General features: G+C 42.1%; 1 protein-coding gene across 4 annotated transcripts in view; it reads left to right on the top strand.

Moving 5' to 3' along the window:
- Positions 1 to 21,081, top strand: part of SLC2A9 (solute carrier family 2 member 9) — a 236,975-nt gene that overhangs the window by 42,116 nt on the left and 173,778 nt on the right. For all 4 annotated transcript variants that reach the window (XM_061191238.1, XM_061191237.1, XM_061191239.1 and 1 more), the window contains exon 7: positions 4,709 to 4,833. In XM_061191238.1, coding sequence (XP_061047221.1) covers positions 4,709 to 4,833 — 125 coding nt within the window. The remainder of the gene's footprint in view (positions 1 to 4,708; positions 4,834 to 21,081) is intronic.

Below are 21,081 nucleotides of genomic sequence, written 5' to 3'. Positions count from 1 at the left end.
GGCCCTGGTGAAGAGTTTATTCTAAGTGCAGTGGGAAGCCACTAGCAGGTTTTAAGTAAGAAAAAGTATGTCCGTGTGTGCTATGAGAGGATAACTTTGGCTGCTCTGTGGACCATGAACTTCAGCAGGGCAAGAGTGTGTGTGAGCCTATTGCAGTTTTATGAGTGTAGGATGATGGTGGTCTGGACCACTGCCATAATGTGGGGCTGTAAATGGGAGAAGTGGTTTGATTTGGGATATATCTTGGAAGTAGTATAGATAGGACTCAGTGATGGATTGTATATGGGTCATGAAGAAAATAAAAGATGTAAGTAGTATTCCCAGATATTTGCCTAAGCCACTAGGAAGGTAGTGGCTTTTTTTATGGAAAAGTCTATGGGAAGAGGGATTCGGCATGCATTTTGGGGCGGGGAGGGATTTAGTAGTGGGAATTCAAGAATTCTATTTTAAATATGCTTGGTTTGAGATACGTACTAAATATGCTAGTGGAAGTGTCCAGGAGGCAGTTGCATATGTAAGTCTAGAGTTGAGAGGAGAATCTGCATCCAGAGATACAGTTGGGAATTGTCATCGGTTAGAGGGATGAACTGGATGGGATCACCCAGGGAGGGAGTGTAGAGAGAGGTGAGACTAGGAGAGAGATGAGCCGGAGCTCTGGGCACCCCAAGTTTCAAGGCTCAGCGAGGTGAGGACAAACCAGCCTAGAGACTGAGAAGGTGAGGCTGGTGGGGAGAAAAATGGGAGAGGGTGCAATCCCAGATGTCCAGAGAAGACTGTGTTTCAAGAAAGAGGGTGTGGTCATCCACGTCAAATGCTGCTGAGAGGTTGTACCAGGGGAAGGCAGAGAATTGGCAGTTGTTTGTCAAGGTAGAGGTTGTTGATGACCTTCACAAAGGCAATCTCCGTAGAGTGGTAGAAATGATCTAATCAGAGTGGGGGTGAGGAAAGACTAGAAGATGAGCAGACAACATTCATGAAGGGGTTTCACTCTAAAAGGGAGCCAAGACAAGGAGCAGAGGGATGAGGAGAAGAGAGACAATATTTAGATGTGTTTATATGGGAATGATTGAGTAGAGAGGGAACAAATGCGTTACTGGGGTAGGGATGCACAATGACACTGATAGACCTTACATCACTGGGGCAGTTTCATCCAATGCAGGTAGGTGGGTGAATTTGGTGGTGGGGGATGAAGTAGTCCTTACCTCCTCCTCTGTGAACTGATGAGTTCGTTAACACTGATAACTACAAGTGTTAAAGATGAAATGAGATGAAATAATTTACATAAAAGCCATGCTCTTTCTTAGTACTATATTAAAGGTATCACACTGAGTCTGCACCAAGGATTAAAATTCTCTAGAGGTGGACCCAAGAATCTCATATTTGTATGTGCTATTGGTAAATCTGATGAGCAACCAGACTGGAGAACCACTAAATAATGCTAGCATTATTTTTATGGATATCATTAATATCATCCTAGTATCAAATGTCCAGTTTAACTGAAGTAGGGCAGTGGACAAAGTGTCTGGGGATAGGAATTGAGGTATGATTCCTAATCAAGCCCTTTATTTCTCATTGTCTACGGATTATAGAACATATTGTTTTGTCCAACATCCAAGAACCCAACAAATCTGGCCACAGCATCCCCCTCCTGCCTCTCCTCCCTCAACAATCTCTTCACAAACTTACCTTACACTAGCCTCTACAGCAACAGGGGTTTGTCCTATGTGGCCTCAAGGCGGGAACTGAGACCCAGAGGTGGAGCTACAGGGAGAATATTTGGGCATGTTGTGAGAAATCTTTTTTTTTTTTTTACAGACAAGCTGCTACCACCCATGAGATGGAAGGTCCAAAAGGGAGAAGCAGCATTCCTGGGTTTAAAAGCCAGGGCCACACTTTAGTGAGCAGGTTGCTGGGACTACAGAGAGAAGGCTAGGGCAGAGGAGGAGACATAGAGCTGCTGGAATGGAGCACAGAGAGGGGGAAATACCCTGCTTCTCCCCTTCCCCGCCCTCTAGACGGACATCAGGCCTCTCATTGGCCAATCCTCCCAGGAAGCCAGAAGCAAGGGAGCCTGGGAAAGGTAGTTCCCCCTGAAACAGAGCCGGGAAGAGAAAGAAGGGAGCCGAGCGCAAACAGGCGAATGGTGGGTACAGTTCTGAGTTATACAATCTCATATTTTCTATATCTTTACTTATAGAAGTCACAGATGGTCACTAATTGACTTGTGTGATTTATTTGCCGTCTGTGTTCCTCACTAGGCTCTAAAGCCCATGATGCGGAGGACGGGGATGACGCCCATATTCCTGGGGTAGACTCAGTGTCTAGCACTCACTAAGTACATGATGAGTGGAACCCAAGTGAAAGCTTCTGTGAGGAGGGTCCAGGTCTTCCTGCCTCTCCCTCCAACCATTGCCCCGCTTTCCTCTCAAGGCTGACACAGTAGTTCCTCAGAGGACTGAGGGGTAGGGCCCTGAACATGGAGCAGTGCCATGGGGTGCAGGGTATTCGCATCCTGCTTTGAGCTTTCACCAATAACAGAAATTAGTGCCTTCAGACTTATCTTTATTGAACCCTGAGGCTGTGACTTTCGGCATCAGAATAAGGGAGGTTACTCTAGTTGGAATTTTTGTTTTAAGTCTCTGCTAAATCACATTTTTTCGCCATCATAAGGTCCAGTTAAATTAATCTTTTGAAAGACTAATTTGAAATCATATTTATTTTTTAATAATTAATACATTCATGCGACTTAACTTTCAAAAGGACCAATTAAATATAAAGTCAAAAGTTTCGTTTTTGTTTCTGTCTTCTGTCTCCTCCTTGGAGACAATCAGTGTTACCAGCTTTTTGTGTCTCTTTTCCAAGATTTGTGCCTATCTCTACACACACACACAAACACACACTTTATCACATAAGTTGTTGCATATTCTACATAAAGTTCTGTATCTTATTCTTTGCACTTAACAACACATCTTTGAGATTTTTCCATATCAGAATATAGAAGGCTACCTCTGTTTTAATGTCTGCATAATATGCCACTTTATATATGTATCATAAGGGGCATTATTTAAATAGCCCCTTATTAATGGACACTTGGGTTGTTTCAATCATTTGCTGTTATAGAAGAAGTTGCAATGAGCAGTCTTTATACAATCCTAATTGAGCTGCAAAATTCACTAAGTTTGGGGTTCTCCAAGAAGTTGTAGGAAAGCGAAAAAAATTTAATGAACAGCTTGAGATAAATCAAAAATAGTAGAAAGAACTTTGGCCCGGAAGTTAAGAGAGCTAACTCCTACAAGTAATAACGAAGTTCCCTTTCAAGCCCTAGCTTCTTACAATTTCTAAAACAGTTTAATACTGTTAAATCATTGAGTCTTTAGGGAAAAAGTATCCTGTGAGAGGCTGTTTCCCCAGCTACTTGATTCATTAGTTGTATGACCTAAAACAAGTCACTAATTTATCTGTGTCCTAGTTAACTCATCTACAGAGCAGAGATAAGAATAGTACCTACTTCATAGGGTCCTTTTGAGCAATAAATGAGCTACTCATGTAAAATGCTTAGAATGGGGTCTGTCATATAGCAAAAGTTCAATTAGTGTGAGCTATTAAGATCATTTTGCAGGTGAGGCAAGGAAAGCACAGAGCAATGAAGTACGAAGTCCCCTAGGTCATAAAAGAGAGAGCTGGTGCAGGAACCCAGGTCCCTAGGCCTCCAAACAAGTTATGCTTCTCAACCATGAGGTCTTAAGAATATGTTATATATTCATATAAAACAATGGTAGTGGTCCTAACAAGGAGCAATGAATAGTAAGACTTGCCAAAGGAATTTGGCTGACCTCGTTTGAGGGGATTAGCTCAGCCTCATGCTTCAAGCTATGGTTCATCAAATTGAAGGTGCCATTAGGTATAAGAAGCATTGTTACATGAACTGCAGAGAAAAAGAAAGAAAGAAAGAAGGAAAGAAAGAAAGGAAGGAAGGAAGGAAGGGAGGGAAAGAGAGAAAGAGAGAAACAGAGAAAGAAAGAGAAAGAAAGAGAGAGAGGAAGAGAGGGAGGGAGGAAGGAAGGAAAGAAGGAAGGAAGGAAGAAGGGAGGGAGGGGGGAAGGAAGGAAGGAAGAAGGGAGGGAGGGAGGGAGGGAGAAAAACTCTGCCAACTGAAGTCATAGGATGCTGTAGGTGTGCTGATTAACAAGCTATTGCTCCCAGCTCCAAAGGTACCCTTCTGTGCTCTGCTCTGTGATGCAGGGGCTGAGACCTGCATGCCTCACCTGCCCTTTGCCACAGGGGCACTAGAAGAGGAGGGACAAGGGATTTGCTCACTTTAGTTTGCCTGAATTGCCTGCCAGCCCCAGCAGTGACCTTAACCAGTTCCCTGTGTTAATTCTGTCTGTGAAACTAACTAGAGTAGTTTTCATTTCCCTGCCTGACATCTGACTCATGGATTGTAAGACGCATTTTGACTTTGTAATGTTAAATGAAGGTCTTAGAACCGATGAGATAAAGTATCGCAACAGGGAGATTCATAGAATATCAGGGCTCACAGTGCCTTTGGAGGTGACCTAATCAACTGTGGTAATGAACCCAGAGGAAGGAAGTGCCTTGCTCAGGGTCATATGGCCAAAGTTGGCAATGGGAGTTGGGGGGGTCTGGATCCTGTTCCGGGGATACACAGGCCAGTGGCAGCCTCATCAAACCCCTCCTTTTCTTCCAGGAAATACACTTTGCTGGTCAACAATGGGTTTGCAATTTCCGCCACGTTGCTGATGGCCTGTTCTCTCCAAGCAGGAGCCTTTGAAATGCTCATCATGGGACGCTTCATCATGGGCGTGGATGGAGGTGAGCCTTCACCATGGCAGGAGAGGGGGCAGTAACACATTCCTAAGGGGGGTTTCAAAATGTGAGGGGTACTTGTGGCTGTCACATGCATCCTTACTGATATTGAATTGGCAGAGACCGAGAACACAAGAACCCTGCATAAAGTGGGGCAGTCCCATGAGGGACCACCCACCCATGATGCTCCTCTAATGGAGAAGCACTGACTGGGACGGACCCAAACCAACTCCAAAGACCTGGATGGTCTTTGGCACATCACGCATTCTATTTGTCATCTTCACCATAAAATTCATATTCCAAGTTGTCTGTGGTTTCCAGGGAGTTTTTATGAGGATTATGTTTCCTGTCTGGGTCTCTGACTCATTCATTTTTTTTTGTTTTTTTTTTAACACTTTTTTTTGATGTGGACCATTTTTAAAGTCTTTATTGAATTTGTTACAATATTGCTTCTGTTTTATGTTTTGGTTTTTTGGCCTCAAGGCATGTGGGATTTTAGCTCCCCTACCAGGGATCGAACTCGCACCCCTGCATTGAAAGGTGAAGTCTTAACCACTGGACCGCCAGGGAAGTCCCTCATTCATTCTTTCATTTATTCACCAAGCAGCATTTACGGAGCACATGCTGTGCCTTGTGGTCTACACTGGGGACACAGTGGTGAACAGGAGCCCCCAGTCCCTACACCTGGAGCTTACGTTCTGGTGGGTGGACAGATAGGTAATTAGATATATGAGGTAGATAATGGTAAGCCCTAGGAGGAAAAGAAGCAGCACAGGAAGATAGCAAGGGCTATTTTAAATAGGACTCAGGGAAGGCTGCTTGGAGGAGGAAACAAATGAGCAGAGACCGGAATGAACCAAGGGCAAGAAACAAATGAATATTGTGGGAATTGTGTACCTGGCAGAGAGAAGAGGACAGTGACCCTGAAGCATGCTTGGCAAGTTCAAGGAAGAGTCAGGAGGCCAGTGTGGTGGAGCTCGGTGAGCCAGGGGGAGAGTGGATGCAGATGAGTTGAAGAGGGGCCAGTCAGATCCCACAGGACCTTGTAGGTCACAGTAAAGACTGTGGATTTGTGCTGAGTGTGATGGGAAGCCGGGGGAGGGTTGAGAGGAATGTGACAAGAGTTGGTTTATGATTCAATAAGATTCCTCCTACTTCTGTGTAGGGAGAAGGTAGGGGGAGGGCAGGAGTGGGGTGGGAAGGCCATCCGTCCAGGGGTGATAGCTATGAGTAGGACAGGATGGTGGTGGTGGAAGTGGCGAGACATGGCCTGATTCTGGCCATGGCCTGTGAGAGGAGGAGACTCAAAATATATTGTCAAAACCAACAAGCCAACCCTGCTTTCTTTCTAAATACACAAATCCGTAGAGTGTTACTTTCAGGCCTTTGTGGAAAGATCCCAAGCTTTAGGATTAGAAACCCTTGGGATTGGATCCCAGCTCTGCTATTTGCCAATTACTGACTTTTGATAAGTTACTGAATGGTTCTGAGCCTCAGTTTCCTCATCTGTAAATGGAGATAACAATAGCTACCTTAGAGAGCTGTTAAAAGGCTGACATGAAGACGTGTGTGTGTGTGTGTGTGTGTGTGTGCATACATACACTGCCTAATGCTGCTGGAACCCTGTATGGAGTCATTAAGGGCTAGTTCCCTTCCTTGTCCATCTTTTATAAGCTGAGGGCACCAGGCGTTATGAGTGACGGGAATGACAAGGGAGAGCATGAGAGTAAGAGGCTCTTACTCTCATTTATTTTCATTGCTTTGCTGACAGGAAATAATTTATTTTCATTGCTTTGCTGACAGGAAATAATTCAGGATTTTGTAATACCTCAAACTCTCACTATTCAAGTAGAAGGGAGAAGCCTGTAGAAAGAACATTAACTGGAGAGAATACTGGCTGGTGTTCACGTAGAATTTTCTAATTGACCAATCATGTTCCTGAACTTCATCACCTTTGATCTCCCACTAACACTGAAAGGCTGTTATATATATTTTTTCAACGGCCATGGTTTATTCACCATGATGGACCAAACGCTGGGCATAGAACAAGCCTCGATAAGTTTGAAAAGATTGAAATCTTTTATTGAAATCATATAAGTATATTCTCTGACCACAGTATAATTAAATTAGAAATCACAAACAATATCTAAGAACCCCCCCTAAATCTGAAAAATAATAAAAACACACCTCTAAGTGTTACATGAGTCAAAGAGGAAGTTACGAGGGAAATTAAAAATATTTTACGCTCTAGAGCCCGGGAACCACAGCTACTGAGCCCGCGTGTCACAACTATTGAAGCCCGATCACCTAGAGCCCGTGCTCTGCAACAAGAGAGGCCACCGCAGTGAGAAGCCCATGTGCCGCAATGGGGAGTGGCCCCTGCTCGCTCCAGCTAGAGAGAGCCCACATGCAGTGGCGAGGACCCAATGCAGCCAAAAATAAAAATTAAAAAAAAATAAAAAAAATATTTTAACAGAATGATAATGAAAATACAGCACATCAAAATTTGTTGGATGCAGTTAGAGGAAAAGCTATGAATTTTAATGCTTATATTAGAAAAGAACAGGATTTGGTAAACTACCTCCCTTGGGACAAATTTGGCCTGTAGACAGTTTTTTATGGCCTGTGAGCCAGAGGGTAGCATGCTAAGTGAATTAAGTCAGACAGAGAAAGACAAATACTGTATTTTTTCACTTATATGTGGAATCTAGCAAAAAAAAATCAAATGAACAAACATAGCAAAACAGAAATAGACTCATAGATATAGAGAAAAATGGGTGGCTGCCAAAGGGGAAGGGGGTGGGGCATTGGGCAAAATAGGTGACAGAGATTAAGAGGTACAAACTTCCAGTTATAAAATAAATAAGTCATGGGATGGAATGTACAGCGTAGAGAGTATAGTCAATGCTATTGCAATAACTTTGTATAATGACAGATCATATAGACTTAGTGGTGATCATTTTGTAATGTATAAAAATATTGAATCACTACATTGTACACCTGAAGCTAATATAATATTATAAGCCAACTGTACTTCAGTGAAACGCTGTTTTGTTGTCATTTTACATATGAGGGCCCTGAGGCTCAGAAACATGAGACAGTAAAGTGGTTAAGGGTGAGGACTATGGATTAAGCCGGCTTGGATTCTGACACTTACCAAGGTTAACTTCATCAGTTAGGTTTTGCTGCATTAAAAAACAAAACCAAAACATAATGGCTTAAGGCAATGATTCTTTTGCTGAGCTTACAGTTCTGAGGGTTGGTGGGGCAATTCTAATCTGGGCCAGCCCTGCTGGTCTCTGCTGGGCTCTCTCTCCCATGGCTGAGGTTGGCTGCAGGCCAGTCAGCGGCCGAATGACCTTGGATGTTCTCAGGCTCATGTTTGGTTGCCAGCAGGTGGGCTGGTCTTGGGATCCTAAGGGCTGGCTCATCTCTGTTCCACGTGGTCTCTCACCCCCAGATGGGGTGACCCAGCCTCTTCCATGGGGTTTTCGGGATTCCAGTGAGCAGCAAGAGGAACAAGTCCCAGTGTGCAAGCACTTATCAAGTCTGCTTGGACACATCTGCCAGAGTCCCACTGGCCAAGGTGAGTCCCATGATGGGATGCAGAGTCAGGGTCAGAGGCATCTAACCACCCAAGGATGGGGACTCAGGGAGCATGGACAAAGTGGAGGCCACACAGCAGCAGTCTGCCTCCCTGTCTTAGCCCCTTTCTCTCATCTGGCGAAGGAGAATACTCCTAAGCCTCCCTTGTTAGGGAATGTAAAACTTAATGGTATGCTGTGTGTGCAAAACAAGTACATTCCAGGCCCTCATTACCTTCCCCCAACACCAATAATGGTATTGCCATTACTGTTGTTGCTATCATTTTTATTCTTAGTTAATACGATGCAGATACAGGATTTGGACCGATGGTCGGGTCCATTTGATCCTGCCTGCTCAGGAGAAAGGGTGGCAAGATGGGAGCATCTAAAAGTCCTTTTCTAATGGAGGTCACTGAAGCCTCTCTTTCTGGCAGTTTTGTATTTTACCCATTTAGCCTCTTTCCTGCTGCTTTGCTTGTCTAGCTATTCTGGGGGAGGTGACACTTACTAGTTACACATAACTGGTTGCTCTCTGAATTTCCTTAATTAAAAATAAGCTGAGTATCTTTTCCGACCACAGTGCCATGAGACTAGATATCAATTACAGGAAAAAAATCTGTAAAAAATACAAACACATGGATGCTAAACAATACGCTACTAAATAACCAGGAGATCACTGAAGAAATCAAAGAGGAAATCAAAATATACCTAGAAACAAATGACGATGAAAACACCATGGCCCAAAACCTGTGGGATGCAGCAAAAGCATTCCAAGAGGTAAGTTTACAGCAATACAATCCTACCTCAAGAAACAAGAAAAATCTCAGGTAAACAACCTAACCTTACACCTAAAGCAATTAGAGAAAGAAGAACAAAAAAACCCCAAAGTTAGCAGAAGGAAAGAAATCATAAAGATCAGATCAGAAATAAATGAAAAAGAAATGAAGGAAATGATAGCAAAGATCAATAAAACTAAAAGCTGGTTCTTTGAGAAGATAAACAAAATTGATAAACCATTAGCCAGACTCATCAAGAAAAAAAGGAAGAAGACTCAAATCAACAGAATTAGAAATGAAAAAGGAGTAGTAACAACTAACAATGCAGAAATACAAAGGATCATGAGAGATTACTACAAGCAACTATATGCCAATAAAATGGACAACCTCGAAGAAATGGACAAATTCTTAGAAAAGCACAACGTTCTGAGACTGAACCAGGAAAAAATAGAAAATATAAACAGACCAATCGCAAGCACTGAAAGTGAAACTGTGATTAAAAATCTTCCAACAAACAAAAGCCCAGGACCAGATGGCTTCACAGGCGAATTCTATCAAACATTTAGAGAAGAGCTAACACCTATCCTTCTCAAACTCTTCCAAAATATAGCAGAGGGAGGAACACTCCCCAACTCATTCTACGAGGCCACCATCACCCTGATACTAAAACCAGACAAAGATGTCACAAGAAAAGAAAACTACAGGCCAATACACTGATGAACATAGATGCAAAAATCCTCAACAAAATACTAGCAAACAGAGGCCAGCAGCACATTAAAAGGATCATACACCATGATCAAGTGGGGTTTATCCCAGGAATGCAAGGATTCTTTAAAATATGCAAATCAATCAAGGTGACACACCATATTAACAAATTGAAGGAGAAAAACCATATGATCATCTCAATAGATGCAGAAAAAGCTTTCAACAAAATTCAACACCGATTTATGATAAAAACTCTCCAGCAAGTAGGCATAGATGGAACTTACCTCAACATAATAAAGGCCATATATGACAATCCCAGAGCCAACATCATTCTCAATGGTGAAAAACTGAAACCATTTCCTCTAAGATCAGGGACAAGACAAGGTTGCCTACTCTCACCAGTATTATTCAACATAGTTTTGGAAGTTTTAGCCACAGCAATCAGAGAAGAAAAAGAAATAAAAGGAATCCAAATTGGAAAAGAAGAAATAAAACTGTCACTGTTTTCAGATCACTATATGATACTATACGTAGAGGATCCTAAAGATGCTACCAGAAAACTACTAGAGCTAATCAATGAATTTGGTAAAGTAGCAGGATACAAAATTAATGCACAGAAATCTCTTGCATTTCTATACATTAACGACAAAATATCTGAAAGAGAAATTAAAGAAACACTCCCATTTACCATTACAATGAAAAGAATAAAATACCTAGGAGTAAACCTACCTAAGGAGACAAAAGACCTGTATGCAGAAAACTATAAGTCACTGATGAAAGAAATTAAACATGATGCAAACAGATGGAGAGATATACCATGTTCTTGGATTGGAAGAATCAACACTGTGAAAATGACTATCCTACCCAAAGCAATCTACAGATTCAATGCAATCCCTGTCAAACTACCAATGGCATTTATCACAGAACTAGAACAAAAAATTTCACAATTTGTATGGAAACACAAAAGACCCCGAATAGCCAAAGCCATCTTGAGAAAGAAAAATGGAGCTGGAGGAATCAGGCTCCCTGACTTCAGACTATACTACAAAGCAACAGTAATCAAGACAGTATGGTACTGGCACAAAAACAGAAATATAGATCAGTGGAACAGGATAGAAAGCCCAGAGATAAACCCACACACGTATGGTCACCTTATTTTTGATAAAGGAGGCAAGAATATGCAGTGGAGAAAAGACAGCCTCTTCAGTAAGTGATGCTGGGAAAACTGGACAGCTACATGTAAAAGAATGAAATTAGAACACTCCCTAACACCATACACAAAAATAAACTCAAAATGGATTAAAGACCTAAATGTAAGGCCAGACACTATCAAACTCTTAGAGGAAAACATAGGAAGAACACTCTATGACATAAATCACAGCAAGATCCTTTTTGACCCACCTCCTAGAGAAATGGAAATAAAAACAAAAATAAACAAATGGGACCTAATGAAACTTAAAAGCTTTTGCACAGCAAAGGAAACCATAAACAAGACAAAAAGACAACCCTCAGAATGGGAGAAAATATTTGCAAATGAAGCAACGGACAAAGGATTAATCTCCAAAATATACAAGCAGCTCATGCAGCTCAATATCAAAAAACCAAACAACCCAATCCAAAAATGGGCAGAAGACCTAAATAGACATTTCTCCAAAGAAGATACACAGATTGCCAACAAACACATGAAAGGATGCTCAACATCACTAATCATTAGAGAAATGCAAATCAAAACTACAATGAGGTTAAAAAAAAAAAAAAACTACAATGAGGTATCACCTCACACCAGTCAGAATGGCCATCATCAAAAAATCTACAAAGAATAAATGCTGGAGAGGGTGCGGAGAAAAGGGAACCCTCTTGCACTGTTGGTGGGAATGTAAACTGATACAGCCACTATGGAGAACAGTATGTAGGTTCCTCAAAAAATTAAAAATAGAACTACCATATGACCCAGCAATCCCACTACTGAGCATACACCCTGAGAAAACCATAATTCAAAAAGTGTCATGTACCACAATGCTCATTGTAGCACTGTTTACAATAGCCAGGACATGGAAGCAACCTCAGTGTCCATCGACAGATGAATGGATAAAGAAGATGTGGCACATATATACAATGGAATATTACTCAGCCATAAAAAGAAACGAAATTGAGTTATTTGTAGTGAGGTGGATGGACCCAGAATCTGTCATACAAAGTCAAGTAAGTCAGAAAGAGAAAAACAAATACCGTATGCTAACACATATATATGGAATCTAAAAAAAAAAGAGTTCTGAAGAACCTAGGGTTAGGACAGGAATAAAGACGCAGACGTAGAGAATGGATTTGAGGACACAGGGATGGCGAAGGGTAGGCTGAGACGAAGTGAGAGAGGGGCATTGACATACATACACTACCAAATATAAAATAGATAGTGGGAAGCAGCCGCATAGCACAGGGAGATCAGCTCCGTGCTTTGTGACCACCTAGAGGGGTGGGATAGGGAGGGTGGGAGGGAGACGCAAGAGGGAGGGGATATGGGGATATATGTATATATATAGCTGATTCACTTTGTTGTACAGCAGCAACTAACAACAATGTAAAGCAATTATACCTCAATAAAGATGTTAAAAAAAAATAAGCTGGATTCAAAGAGAGATGCCATTTTTACAAAACCGCATATTCAAGACAAACGTCTTTTAGACCCTTTGTCTTATGAGCTTTTCAAAAAGAAACAGAAAAAAAGGTAAAATCAACAGGTGGGGAAAAAATGCACTCCTCATTTCTGGAATGTGGCCTCTTGGAGTTGAGCCAAGGCGTGGAAGCTTTGTGTCATCTATTCTCACCAAACCCTCTCAAAGCAGAGAGACGAATGTGAGGGCATTTAAGTGAGGCAATTGGTCAGAAAGAAGGAAAATTGCTGGTTGTGAGGTGAATTGCTGCCCTGCTTGAAATAAATAATTTAAAGCCAGATGAGAAGCCCGGAGGATTTTCAGGTGGCTGTGCTTCTCAAACCAGGTTCTTGGGGGGAATATTTGGAACCATCGCAGAAAACATCGGACACCTGCCTGAAGTGTCCTATTTCTAAAAGGCTTGGAGCAAAAATAAACACTATTTTTACATTGAAACAAACATGATGAAGCATGGCGTTGGAGGGCAAATCCTTGCTGATTGTAAAGTCAAGATAAAAGAATGCAGAGGTGTTTTGTGTTTGTGGATGATTGTGTTGGACAGGTTCCTGCCACAGCGTTCCCAGAGCTGCCCACACTCCCAGGGGTGCAAGCCCACATCTCCTGCATTAGCACCTCTGCAGTGGACAAGCCCACGTCTGCTGCATTAAGAACTCTCCAGGGACAAGTTCACATCTGCTGCATTAAGTGCTCTCTAGTGGACAAGTTCAGGCAGCAGCGTTTAGAGAATCACATGGCATGGACATGAAATCAGGGTCAAGGACTTGACTTCAAGTTCTGGCTCTACCACTGACTTGCCAGGTGACCTTGGGGCCATCAGTTCCCCTCTCTGGGCCTCAGTGATATAATCTAGAAAATAAGGAAAATGAACTTTGGTGGCTGAGGTTTCCACCAGCTCTAAAAATCTGCTCTGGCTCCTTTTCGTTCTCCCCTTAGAGCTACTACCATGAATGTCCTCTTTAGGCTTCCAGACCTCACATGCCACATGTAGCTCTATCGTCTACTAATTAAACAACACCACAGTATAGGAGACTGAGAAATAAAGGCATAGGGCAGAAACACTGGCTCTCCTGGCTGGTGGGGTCAGCCCATGTATATCATGTGTGGACTTACCCAGCTACCTCTGCCACAAGCTCCCAGCAATGGTGTGCACCACTCTGACACGCAAATGATTTATTATTTATCATTATTCTCCCTACTGCTCCCAAAGGTGTTCACATCCTATTCCCTGGAACCCGTGAATATGTTGGCAAAAGGGACTTTGCAGATGTGATTAAATTCAGGACCTTGAGATGAATAGGTTATTCTGGATTCTCCAGGCAGGTCCAGTGTCATCACAGGAGTCCTTGTAAGCGAAAGAGGGAGGAGGGGAGCCAGAGTCAGAGAAAGGAGGCGAGATGATGAAAGCAGAGACTGGAGCGACGCAGTTGCTGGCACTGAGGATGGAAGGGGCCATGAGCCAAGGAGTGTAGGTGTCCCTAGAAGGTGGAAAAGGCAAGAAAACGGGCTATTCCCTAGAGCCTCCAGAAAGACCACAGCCCTGCCAACATGTTGATTTTAACCCATTTTGGACCCATGAGTCCCATTTTGGACTCATGCCCCGCAGAACTGTCTGAAAATAAATTTAAGTCACTAAGTTCATGGCAATTTGCTATGGCAGCCATAGGAAACTAACAAAAGCACGTAATATTATTAATTTATTATTATGATTTGAGTCAGATTTTAACATGACAAAGCGAGGGTAAGGTGCTCAGAAGAAATGGATTCTAGTCCTAACCTTTCTACTTACTAGCCCGGTGGCCTGAGAAAAGCCTCTTTTGCACTCTGAACTTCTGTCCCCTCATATATAAAGTAGAGATAATGATATCTACCTAATAATATTCACGTACTAAACAGGTGTGTGTGTCTATGTGTGTCTTTGTGTGTGTGTCTGTGTTTGTGTGTCTGTGTGGGTGTGTCTCTATGTATGTCTGTCTCTGTGTGTCTCTGTGTCCGTGTGTGTGTTTCCCTTCAATAGCACAACTCTCTTGGACTCAGAGCTCTACCTGCCTTTGCATGTGAGGAGATGGAGCCTTAGGGGATACCTTGCGAAGGTCTCACAGTTCAGATGTGTCTGGGCCAAGGTGGGAGCCAGGTGTGCCTGACTCCACACTTTTCCTAAATTACTCGGCTTAGAGGAACCAGAGGGATAATGTGGGTCAGGACTTTTCTCTTTCCGTTTTTCCTGTGCAATGATTACTCATTACTTATATTTAAATGGACTCATTTTTTTAAAAGTTAAATAAATAGATTTGAGAAGCAAATAAAACACATCCTGGCCTGTAAGGCAGGCCCTAAATGGTCTCCCCGCCATTCCCTCTCTGAACCACCACCATGTGGCCTCAGGGACCACCCCATGTGAAACTGCAGCTCTCCCCACCCCGGGCATCCCTGTCCTCCCTCCCCGCTTGATGTTTCCCTAGAGCTCTTATCACCATCTAGCAGGCAGCACACTCTCCATGCTTATGTTCACCCTCCCTCCAGTACTTCCCTCCCCAAGATGCAGCTACACGACAGCAAGGCTTTTTTACCTGTTTCATTCATTGCCATTGCCTTGGCTTCTAACAATGACGACCTCTCAGTATACATTCAGTAAATATTTGTTGAATGGAGAACAAATGGAAAATGAGGATCCTTTGACATAAAGAAATGGTTTTATATATATATATATAGAGAGAGAGAGAGAGAGAGAGAGAGAGAGAGAAGGGAGGAAGAGAGAGTTCTGCTTTTAGAATAAAATGGTTAGAAAAAGCATCTGTTTAAAGGTATCAGACAGCTACCGAGGCAGGGAGGACTTATAGGACCACAATCTGGGAAAGGAGTGAAACCCAGAGAGGTAAGCCCTGCATTTGGGGCAACTTTTCGTCTAGAGGTATCTCCCAATTCCAGAATGATGGCTGAGAATCTGAGATGCTTAGTAGTCCTTTCAACAGATTGATGGGGCTGAGGAGGAGGAATTGGAGTTGAACTCCTGCCAAGTAGGAAGGAAGGTCACTAGTCACCACAGGGCTACACCATAGGAGCAAGAATGAAACATAAATAGATCAGATCTTCAAATCACTTCAATCACCAACTGATTTGTGGTAAGCTGGGATTGCTAATGCCTCTAGCCTCTCACCCTGCCAGATGCATACATCCAGAACCTCAAATTATGTTTACAGTTTTCACATACACTCTGATATTCAATCAAAAGTAGCCAAACATACAAGGAGAAAACCAAGAGAAATAACATAAAAAATAAACTGATAGTGATTCTGAAAATAGCAGTATTAGACACAGCCATTAAAATAATTATGCTTAATATGTTCAGATAATCAAGAGATAATGTCAAGAATTTTGGCAAAGAAATGGAAGCTATATTTTGACTTACCAAATCGAAATTCTGGGACTAAAAAATGCAAAAACTGAAAAATACAAAAAATGCAAGAACTTAATGAATGGTTTTACCAGCAGATAGCATGCAACCGAAGCAAGAATCAGGGAACTAAAGCATCAAAGATCAGAAGAAAGCATCCAGGTTGAAGCATGAAAACACAGAAAAGAGGGTAAGAAATGTCTGGGAAATTGTAAAAATGTCTAACATACATTAATTGGAGAATCAGAAAGAGAGGAGACAGAGGATGGAGAAAAAGCAATTTTTGGAAGATAATGGCCAACATTTTTTTTTTTCTGATGAAAAGCCACAAGTCCAAGAAGCACTATGGATCCCTAGTAGGATAAAAACAAAGAAAACCACAACTTTGCACAGCTTAGTAAAACTTCTGACAACCAAGGCCAAACAGAAAGTTATTCTATAAAACAATCAGGATAAAAAGATATGTTACCTTCAAATAAGTAAGAATAGGTAAGATAAGTAAGAATAAAATGGAAAGCTGGCTTTTCAACAAAAACAATGGAAGACAAAAAAACAGCAAAATGATATTTTCAAAGAGCCAAAAGAAAATAACTGCCAACCTAGAATTCTCCAACCAGTGAAAATATCTTTCAAAAATAAAGGTGAAATGAAAACACCTTTTCAGTCAAACAAAAGCTAATAAAATTTATCACTAGCACACTTGCACGAAAGAAACTAATTACGGAAATATAATTAGAAAATCCTCATATGTTTGGAAATTAAGATGTAAGTGATGTGTACTTCTAAGTAACCAGGGGACAAAAAAGAAATCACAATGGAAATTTTAAAGTAGTTTGAATTAAATGATTATGAAAATACCACATAAGGCATATCAAATTTTGTCAGATACAGCTAAAGCCATGTTTAGAGTAAAATTTATAACCTCAAATGCATATTAGTCTAAAACATGAAAGGCTGAAAATCAATGATCTAATATTCCATCTCAAAGAAGTTAGAAAAAGAATTTTCATTAGAGAACATCAGCAAAGACAAGTGAGTTCTAGAAAAGATTAATAAAATTGATAAACCCCTTGCAAGACTGTTTATAAAAAGAGAGAAAAGGAATTGATAACTAATGCTATTGGGTTGGCCAAAAAGTTCATTTGTGTTTTTCCGTAAGATCGGAATGGATAGATCCTGAAGCATTAAAAACATAAGAATATATCATGAACATGTTTATGCAATATATTTGAAAACTTTAGATAAACGTACAAATGCCAAGAAAGAAAAAACTTACCAATACTGACTTAAGAAAAAATAGAATTTCTGAATAGACCTATTCTATTAAATAAGTTGAACATGTAATTTAAAACCTTTTAACAAAGGAAATGCAAGGCCCGTATGGCTTCTTTAAGAGAGAATAACACTAACACCATACAATCATTTCCAGAGAGGACACTCCCCAACTCGTTTTATAAAATGAATGTATCCTTGATCGTATATCCTAATAGGAACTTTACAAGAAAGGAAAAATTACAGGCCAATATCATTACAAAACAATGATTTTGCAGTCATATATGTATGCATTTTCAGTTTTCCATACATGTGCACCAAAAGACTTGTACAAGAATATTTATGGGGAACTATTAGTATTTTTAAATTTTATTTTATTGAAGTATAGTTGATGTCCAATGTTGTATTAGTTTCCAGTGTACAGCAAAGCAACTCTGTTATGCATATATCTAATAGTTTGTATCTGCTAATCCCAAACTACCAATCCATCCCTCCCCAACCCTGCTTTGGCAACCACAAGTCTGTTCTTTATGTCTGTGAGTCAATTTCTGTTTCATAAACAAGTTCATTTGTGTCATATCTTAGATTCCACATGTAAGTGATATCATATGGTATTTGTCTTTCTCTTTCTGACTTACTTCACTTAGTATGATAATCTCTAGTTGCATCCATGTTGCTGCAAATGGCATTATTTTGTTCTTTTTTTATGGCTGTGTAGTGTTCCACTGTATATATGTACCACATCTTCTTTATCCATTCATCTGTCGATGGACATTTAGGTTGCTTCCATGTCTTGGCTATTGTAAATAGGGTCACTCTTAGTGTAAACCCCAAACTGTCCATCAATAGTAGGGTGGATAAATTGTGGAATACTTACACATTGGAATACTGCACAGCAATGAAAACAGACAAATTAGAGCTACATGCTACAACACTGATGCATTTCACAAACATAATATCAGCAAAAGAGGCAAGAAATAAAAGAAGTACATATTCTCTGATTCCATATGCTAATCTTTGGTGATTGCAGTTAGGCTGGTGGTGATCTTTGGGAAGGAGGGGAAGGATAGTGATTCTGAGGGAGCACAGGATGGGGGCTTTCTGGGGTGTTGGTCTTGTAAGTTGATTCTTGACTTGGGTGGAGGTTACACAGGTGTATACATTTTGTGATGATTCATCAAACTGCACACATATTATTTGTGCAATTTAAAAATGTGTGTCATACTTTAATCTTCAAATTTAAGTTTATATTCAGTGAAATGCTTAGTTTTGGACTGGACTCAAATTTTTCTGCAACCCCATAGAAAAATGCAAATATCCAGTTGTCCCTAGAGTATTTCCTGCAACATCTTTGAGTGTCCTTAGAGAATATTTTCCCTCAATCCCTTCTGCTTTGTATGGGCTAAAATGCTACTTCTAGAATTGGACTCTAGGAGGAATCTGGAAGTTAGGCTAGCTCTGTGTGAGGGAGCCTATCCCCAGTTGCTCCTTGCATTTCATCAGGCCACGTACCCTGAGGAAGCGGAAGGCTGTAAAGTGGTTCTGGAAGTTGTGAAGTGCTCGGTAGATTGGAACTGTTGATGTTTTAGATGAGAGGCACTCTGCCCTCTGCTCCCTTCTTGGAGTCTGCAGCCCCTGTAGGACTAGCCTTTGAGGCCTGTTCCCGTAGATCACAATTATAACCACACCAGCCTGCTGGTCTGCAACTCCCAACCACTGGCGACCCCAGCAACCTCCCCTTTTCCGCAGCCTTGGTTAAATAACTAACGGTAGAGTGAAAGTGCCTTGGGGACCCAATAAACTTTGATCAAGCACGTGTGCTGGGTCTGGTGCTGTTCTCCCAAGGAAATTTTCTGTGGCTGGAAGTGGGGAAACAGACAATATACAAGTACAGATGACCCTTGAACAACATGGGGGTTAGCGGTGCCGACCCTCAGTGCAGTCGAAAATCCACGCGCAACTTTACAGTCGACCCTCCGTACATGTGGTTCTGCATCTGCAGATTCAACATCAGATTGTGTGGCACTGTCGTACGTATTTAGTGAAAAAATATCTGAGTATAAGTGGACCCGCATGGTTCAAAGCCATGCTGTTCAAGGGGCCACTGTAAATACCGAACAAGATACTTTGAAAAAGCACTAAGTGCCATGAGGAACATAAGACAGGATGGAGAGATAAGGGGTGACGGGGAGGGATTGATCTTGACAGGTGAAGGCCTCCATGAGGAGGTATGGCAGTTTCCTACGGCTGCTGTCACCAAGAACCACAACTGGGGGGCTGAAAACAACAGAAATTATGCTCTCAGAGTTCTGGAGGTCAGAAGTCCAAAATCAAGGTATCTGCAGAGTTGGTCCCTTCTGGAGGCTCTGAAGGAGAATCTATTTCATGCTTCACCTGGCTTCTGGTGCTGCCGGAAAGCATTGGCATTCCCTGGCTTGTGGCAGCATCACTCCAATCTCTGTCTCCATCTTCACGCGCCCCTCTTCCCTCTGTGTCTCCCTATGTCTTATCATCTTATAAGGGCACCAGTCATTGGGTTTAGGGCCCACCCTAATCCAGTGTGACCTCACCTTAACCTGATTCCATCTGCAAAGGACCCGTTGGGTCACATTAGTTCCCGTTAGGGGAGGTAGTGAGGCTGAGCTGAGACGGGAAGGACAGTGGGGCGTCAGCCTGTGGAGCTGTGAGGACAGAGGACTCGGGATAAACAGAACAGCAAAGGCTGATATCCCACGATCAGAATGAGCCTGGAGTGTCCAGTAAATCGTAAGGCTGGGGCACCTGGGGGGGAGGAATGGCAGGATATGGGGTCACAGGTCAAGAGGGGCCACTCAGGTGTGTGGGATGCTTGGTGCAGCAACACGACCCGAGGGTAACCAACCATCCTCATTTGCCCGGAACTCAGGGGCTTCCCGGGACACAGAATTTTCAGTGCTAAAGCCAGGATGGTCCCTGGCAAACTGGGATGAGTTGGTCATCCTACAGCCGGCTACCTCCTCATGGCTCACCACTGGTTTAGCCAGAAGCATCTCATTTTTCCCCGAAATTTCACGATGGGCAAGGAAGAAGAGTCTCCATTAATTGACAGCGTCCTGTGTGCCTTTCACTCTGCTAAGCGTTCTCCAGGGATTCGGTCTGCGCAGGCGCCCTGTGAAGGAGGCGTTCTTACTGTGGCAACCGTATGCCACGTCCATTACCACGACCCATGCCTCCTCTTTCCTACCAGCCATATCATTTCCTTAATAGCTTTTCGTGAGATGATGATGATAATTAACCCCAGAGGGTAGGGGGAGTGTCAGGGTGAGGACCTAACAGTTTTCCAAGTGTCCATCAAGTGACCAAAAGTGAGCCAGGTGCTTTATATGTAGAAATTTTATTCTCACCGCAACAGGAATAGACAGCAATTATGACCCTTCTTTCATAGATGGGTAGGCGGAGGCTAGGAGAAGCTAACTAACTTGATCAAGGTCACCTAGTGAGGAAAGCAGGGCTCTGGGACTTGAATCCTGCACCTTCCTCTCTATTCCACTGCCCCCTAAGCAACAATGCGCCACATTGATCCGTGGCCACTTGATTTTTCCATGAGGCCAGATGCTCTCAATATGTGTGTTTGGGATAAAAATTCAGATAGCATCTGGTTTATGTTGCAACGTTGGAGATAATTCCTGTCTCTTTGCACCTTAAGCGTGTTTCCCTTGTGTGCTGAACCAGAAAAAGTTATCCTGGGCTGAGATGCAATGAATGAGATGCTCAGCTTATAAATTGGGCAGCACATTCCCTTCACTATTTCTTTTTAGGAAGGGCTTCCCTGAATGCTAGAAACTGGGGTGAATCCAGCTTAAGATGAAACACAT

The sequence above is a fragment of the Eubalaena glacialis genome, chromosome 5 (genome assembly GCF_028564815.1).
Source record: "Eubalaena glacialis isolate mEubGla1 chromosome 5, mEubGla1.1.hap2.+ XY, whole genome shotgun sequence".
In the NCBI taxonomy this organism is placed as follows: domain Eukaryota; kingdom Metazoa; phylum Chordata; class Mammalia; order Artiodactyla; family Balaenidae; genus Eubalaena; species Eubalaena glacialis.
Note: the sequence above shows the minus strand (reverse complement) of the source record. Positions and strands in the feature narration are given on the sequence as shown.